Source organism: Temnothorax nylanderi, unplaced genomic scaffold (assembly GCF_030848795.1).
Source record: "Temnothorax nylanderi isolate EJ_2023f unplaced genomic scaffold, tnyl_v1.0 TNYL_tig0009_pilon, whole genome shotgun sequence".
Classification (NCBI taxonomy): domain Eukaryota; kingdom Metazoa; phylum Arthropoda; class Insecta; order Hymenoptera; family Formicidae; genus Temnothorax; species Temnothorax nylanderi.
Genome location: NW_027249071.1, coordinates 1,867,408 through 1,873,796, shown reverse-complemented (window position 1 = coordinate 1,873,796; position 6,389 = coordinate 1,867,408). Strand labels below are relative to the sequence as shown.

Below are 6,389 nucleotides of genomic sequence, written 5' to 3'. Positions count from 1 at the left end.
AATCGACGGCCCGAATGACGCATACGTCGTGTCAGGTATTCCCGTAGTTCTAAACTAATTACTAATTATCGGCGCAGCTCATGCACGGCGAAACATTTTTTAACGAGTTTCGCGCAAACATCATCAGAGGTTGTCACCCGCAAGTTTCGTTACTAATATTTTTTGTTTACTATTAATTCCTATTAAACGGACGTCGATTTCTGCAGAGCAAAAATAAACGAATTGCGCAAGAGAAAGAAAACCCGGTTATTTGAAATGCAAAAACAAGAGGTATTTTTCCTGTTTTAAAAAAGTTTTTTTTCTTTTTTCACGAGAAAACATTTTTCAAGTTATAATTTTAGAATTGAGCGAACGGACGGATAAAATGAATTTCGATGCGCAAAATTCTCTTCTAAGTAAAACTTCAACTCTCGAAACACAGACGACAGGTTCTTAGATAAGTGGCGGGCTGGGTTTTCCACTTCGGATTCGTCGTAAGGCCAAATTTATCATTGGACTCATTGTTTAGCGATCCCCAAGAAGTAGAACAAGTATCTGAAAGCGGTCCAAAGTGAATAGAGAACGCGGAATACATTTAAATGAATGCAAAAATTTGCAATTCCTTCTACTGCACGACAGAATTTTTTTTATATATATTTTCTCAGCGTTAATTTAAACGAAGTAATCAATGAAACGTGAAACGAGTTTTGTTGTCGTCCTGATTTTACGAATTTGGCACGTATCAATTGGCGCGTGTCTACCGACGCGTCTATTGATAGCCTCTTTGAGCTGCTTACGTGAAACTGTCTTGACTGTGTTCTATCTCTGCAACAAGGGATTATTGCAATAGGACGTGAATTAGGAGAATTAGATATTACTTCCGCGTAACTAGTTCCTCTTTGCAATCTGCACAGTACCGAGGAATTTCCCAGCAATGAAAGGGTCTTTGAAAGCCCACGCATGAAATACGCGAGATCCTCTACATTATGGATATATTCACTTCGCAGTACATAGACTTTATATGGACAATACTTTGTTTCCAATCCCGCTAAATCTGAACTTATTCGGGGAAATGGCACATTTCATCGAAACGACAACACCAACCTTTCGAAATAAATACAATAGATTAAATATTAATGAGTAAACAGCAAATCTCAGATTCGTTTTGAAGTGTACAAATCTTGACACGAGTCTAATTATATCAAACTAACAGAATTAATCTCCGCTGTTGTCGGAATTTCGAAAGTATCAAATTCTGCTGCAGCGGAGCCAGGTAGCTTGAAGTTTCAGATAACTTTAGTTGAGTAAATTTTCTTGTTCTGCGTCATAGATAAGATTGCAATCTAGAAACGGGCAATGAAAAACGCTAGAGCTTAATTAACTTTGACTGTTGTCGCGACAAGACGTTATAGAGCCTTTTAAAATTTACATCCGTTCGCGTGCGAGATAAATACGGTAGCAATACGAACGTCATGTGGTATCGCAATTGTGCACGCATCAGCTCGTTCGATGCATTCCGTTTCACGATCCCCGTCGCGCGTCTCTCTCCTCGTGCCGAAGTGGAGCGGAGAGAGAAAGAGATGTGAGTACGCGTGAGACGTGAGAAGGAAGGGAGAAGCGAAACGAATGACAGGGACAGAGATAGCCGGCCAGCCGCCGCCGCCGCAGCCGCCACCACCGCCGAGATAAAAGGCCTGGGCTCTGCGTTTCAGGCACGTAGACCACGTTTAGCAGTCGGGCGGCTCGGCAACAGCCGTGGTGCCGCTTGCAGGCGAGTGAGTGGTGAACTTGTCGGTGAATCACAAAGAAAGTGCCCGTCCGTGACGACTCTCCGCACCGTCACGCTCCGAATCGTCGGTCATCGAACTCGCGCGCCTCCGGGAGCACACCCGGAACCGGAGCAGTTCGCCGATAATTCGCGACACGTGTAACACGTAATCCTTCCTCCGTGAAGAGGATCCTTCAAGATTCGAGAGAGGCTTCGCCGATCGGGAAGTTCGGGAGATCCGATAATCCGGCGCTCCGCGTTGAAAGTTGGCGAGTCTCTCGTAATCGTCACGTGGAAAATCCAGAGACTCCTCCCGTCAAAAGTTTTCCCTCGGCGGGGAAACTCTTTCAGGCGTGAGCTGTGTGAGCAGTCGGGCCGCAGTCGCAAACCGGTACCATGGTACAAATGACGAGCGGCGAGGTGGAAACAGGCAAAATGGACGAGTCCGCTAGGTATTTCAATTACCTGAGGACCCTAGCGGACCTCACGGCCTTGGCCAGCATCATGGCGGTGCAGGTAATTTGAGGATTATGTTTGAATCTCGGTCTAATCGGGATGACGTATCCCAGCGGGTGTTGACTTCTCCCGAGGGATTAGGGATCCGACGTTATAGGTCTTGGCTAATTTCGGAAATGCAACACACAACGTGACGTTTTACTCGTAGTAAATGGACGGCATGGATAAGAATAGGCGTATAAAATAAGTATATAAAAGAAACGACAAAAATTTTCTAGATCTATAATTTTCCGACGCTGAAATCAAATCGCGTTTACCGATATTTAAATTGATTCTAATTGATAAAAATTAAATTAATTGCTGATTATCTATATAATAATTTTATGCAGTCTATCAATATCTCAACGAATTACAGCAATTTGTTAACGAGGAAATTGATTAATTGAGGTACATAATCGAGGAAATAATTATAAGAGAAAACCGCGCAATATGTTAATGTGTACCTATCATATCCGACTTTATCAACACGAATCCACTGTTAGATCTCACCGCAGCCATCTGCCATCTGGTAAATCGGGCAAATAAAAGCGCCGCGATTTCGAAAGACGATCGATCGCACGAGGGCATTCGTTCGCTGCCGTTGTCGCAATGCCGTGAGGTTAACGGATGGCCCGCGCAACCATCCGGCGACGCATTTTCATCTGAATCATTTGACCTGATTTCTAAATTATCGAACAATCGTGCGAAGAAACGATAGGACGCACCATCGTGCGATAAAATCAGGTACACTCATCGTCCAATTATAGATCGCGTTATCGCCGCGATCTCACGTGTCTCTTCTGTCTAATAGCTGTCAAACTTGTCAATACTTCCGAGTAGCTTTATCGTCACTCGAAAGAGTTTTCTGCGAAAGAGAAGCCTTTCATCGAAAACTCTTGAGACGCTAATGTTATCTCAGATAGTAGGGCGATGGGATCTCGATTCTCGTCTCGATTAGTAAATTGAGCGATTAACAAGTGGTTCGACGCGAAATCCAATCGCGCAGAAAGCGCGGTAGCTTATCTATAGAGATATATTAGCGAAGACTAATCGATCAAGTCGTTTCACAGGAATCACTTTTGAACTTTATCTAAGAGTCTGATATCGAGATGCGCGCTGTAAACACGGTATAAATTACGCCGTTTTTCGTCGGGAGATCGAACGACTTAACTGAAATCTCGTAACTGAAATGCTTAACGCGAGTGGACGGTATACGCGGACGTGATTGTCCGCGAATGAACAAGCGGCAGATTGTACGGTCGAGCCAAACTCGAGATATTGGCAGATAAGAGGATATCACGGGGTCAAGCAATCACGCCGAGTTTAATCAATGCTAACTCGCGCGCGCGTCATAATAACGAGGCACTGTGCAGACGGCTTGTGATTTTATCCTCGTCGCGCGTACACACGATGTCGAGACGCGTATCCGCGATTTTCCGTTATATTCGTTCACATTTTACAATTGCAAATACCCGGATGAAAGTATTCAAACGTGTTTCTTATGTAAGACCGTTTGACGTAACGTGCTCGCGTCGGACGTAGCACCTAATGTTCCCGGGAAGTTAATGGTTATCTTCTTTTCGTAATATAGCAAAGGTTTCGTCTTCATTTAGCTTTGTAACTATAGGAGAGCGTAAGAGCACAGGAGAGAGAAAGTTTCACGATTGTACGAGAGCATAGAGGGGAGGAAAGAAAGAGCTGTTCACTGACTAATAGCGTATTAAGATGTAGTCCCGATGTCCAGATGACTAATGACTGGTAATCTGGGCTTAGCGAGAAACGAGATTGGCGTATGAAGCTCAGCACGAGATTTCAAACATAGGAAATGAATCACGCGAGACAATGGTTTGATTACCACGAACGATTAATATATGAAAATCATATCCGGCAAGTACTAAGGCGCGACAACGCGATCTTGACCTTTTACGACATTTCAATGAAAGTTCAACGATAATTATGGAAAAAAGGTGACTCGCAAATAGACGCAACGACGTTGTCGTCACATTGATCGGGTTATTCCATCTTGATCATGTAGAATTTGAGAAAGGGAGAAGAAGAAGGAGAAGCAATTGTAACATTTTTTATCCGCAGATACTTTCTCATAGAATCATCGTCTTGCTTATAACATCCTTAAGCCTTAAAGTAGTTTTATCTCGCAAATCTGGTTAATCGAACGTAATTATTTTATCGTTGTTTTTCATATTTATCTGCTTATCATCAATGCGATTTATCTACGTTACGACTGTCAATGTGGTTTTTTTAATGACGTTACATCACTAAAAAATTATCGCTTTCGGTAATAATACGTAGAATGTATTACATTAATCTTATTTTCGCATGAAACAAATACGATTGCCAGATTACAATCTGGAAGCAGAGATTTGATATATCTAGCTCCAAGCGATCTTCATATGCTTCTCAAATTCTCGTTCATGCATTAGTCGAATTGTACACTGAGAAAAAAAATTTGTTAATCCCAAAAAATATTTAGTCCGATACGAGCAACTAAACATGTTAGTTAGTTAAGTAAACATTAGTCGTTTCAACAATTATTAAGTTGCACTAAAAAAGATATAATGCGTTCATGTCAACCTTTAAAATTTTTAAATCAAGAATTAATTAATTTAACTAATGTTTAGTTAAACTACCTAAAATATTTAGTTGCTCGTATCGGACTAAATATTTTTTGGGATTAACAAATTTTTTTTTTCTAAGTGTAGGATAGACCGAGGCGAATCGGATCAATATAAGTTTTTAAGACAGTTCGTTAGTGTTTTGTTTCAAACGAGCTGTTTTATCGTGCTAATTAGTAATTAGTAATTATATTGTACCCTATAAGGTAACAGGCGTCTTGTTACGTTACTTTCAAAACGAGAAAGAGAAAGAGCGCGTCTAATTACGGTATAATGTACTAGAAATTATCGCAGAAGGAGATATATAGTCTGCAAATAGTGCAAAATTTATGGCGGCTTTTGCTCCTTGGCGAAATCTCGACGTGACTACCTGAAACGAGATTGCGCGAGCTGTTAGTTTCGCGATATAACGCACAGCGGCACGCCGCTTCGTCGTTAAACCGGGCCTCAATTTTCGCTGGACTCGTCGCACTCGGAAAATCCTATTGCACAATAGTGTACCCGAATGAAGTGCATTAGCCAACGTAACTCGTATTAAACGGAGAAGAGGCAGAAGAAACGTTCGATTGTACGCCGATTTTTATTATTCGCCTACATACACGGCGAGCGCACATTTCGCTCAAGTTTTCCCCGTCGACCCACTTAAGCCTTTCGAAATCCTCCTTATCTTTATGGTACCGTGTCTTACGCCGTGGAAGCACTTCACGTTTGGAGAAGCATCGTAATAAACGCCACGCCACGCCGATATTTCACGAACAAGCAAACAATTTCGCGCCTTCCAATTGCGAATAACTGCTCGCTTATTGAAGTGTCTCGACGAAACGTTTTCGTCGGTAGTAAAATGATAGAACATTATTTTGCTTTGCGAGAGGATCGATAACGAGAAGGCTTATCTAAAAAGCATTGTAATACCGGGTTTGAGAATGTTGTTGGTGTAAAATTACGTGTAAAATTGAAGGAACAAATATTGAAATGCGAAATGGGGATAGGAATCTCCGAGTCAATCTGACACGCCTCTTTTATGTTTCTTGTATCTTGGCTGTCGCAATCGTTCCATTTTTCCCTTGTTCAAGAACATCTGAAGATATTCTTGAAGATCAAATTATTGAAATTATCGTATGTCACAAATGTAACTGCGTTAGACAAGAGAGGTAATTGCCGCAGACAGTTTGATAAAAAGTACGGCAATGTAAGTTGCTATCTATACCTCCTTATCGCTCGTTTCTCCCCGTCTTCGGTACATGTAATAACCAGGCAGCGGGCACACGATAATTATATTAGTTATTCCGATAAATGCGAGGCGTCTATCTATTTTCAACGAAAGGGGGTCAAACGATAAAGTTCAACGGGTTCAACGGTAAAGTTCAAAATAGGCTGCGAAGTGACTCGAGCGAGTGACAGGCGCGAAAAAAAATCAGAAAATCCGAGACAGCTCGTGATTTTGTAAAATCAATTGCCATGAATTTTTTCGCAACGGGATGCGCGATGGAACGAAGCGCGTGCCGAAATATATC

At 41.9% G+C, this 6,389-nt stretch overlaps 1 protein-coding gene across 23 annotated transcripts in view; it reads left to right on the top strand.

Annotated features, from left to right (window-relative positions):
* Dnc (phosphodiesterase dunce) overlaps positions 1–6,389 on the top strand; it is a 296,932-nt gene that overhangs the window by 279,080 nt on the left and 11,463 nt on the right. Inside the window, exon 1 of one of the 23 annotated variants that reach the window (XM_071726439.1) lies at positions 1,683–2,263. The exons of the other annotated variants lie outside the window; for them this stretch is intronic. Coding sequence (XP_071582540.1) covers positions 2,144–2,263 — 120 coding nt within the window. The 5' untranslated portion in view covers positions 1,683–2,143. Of the gene's footprint in view, positions 1–1,682; positions 2,264–6,389 lie in introns of those variants that run through there. 23 annotated transcript variants of the gene reach the window in all.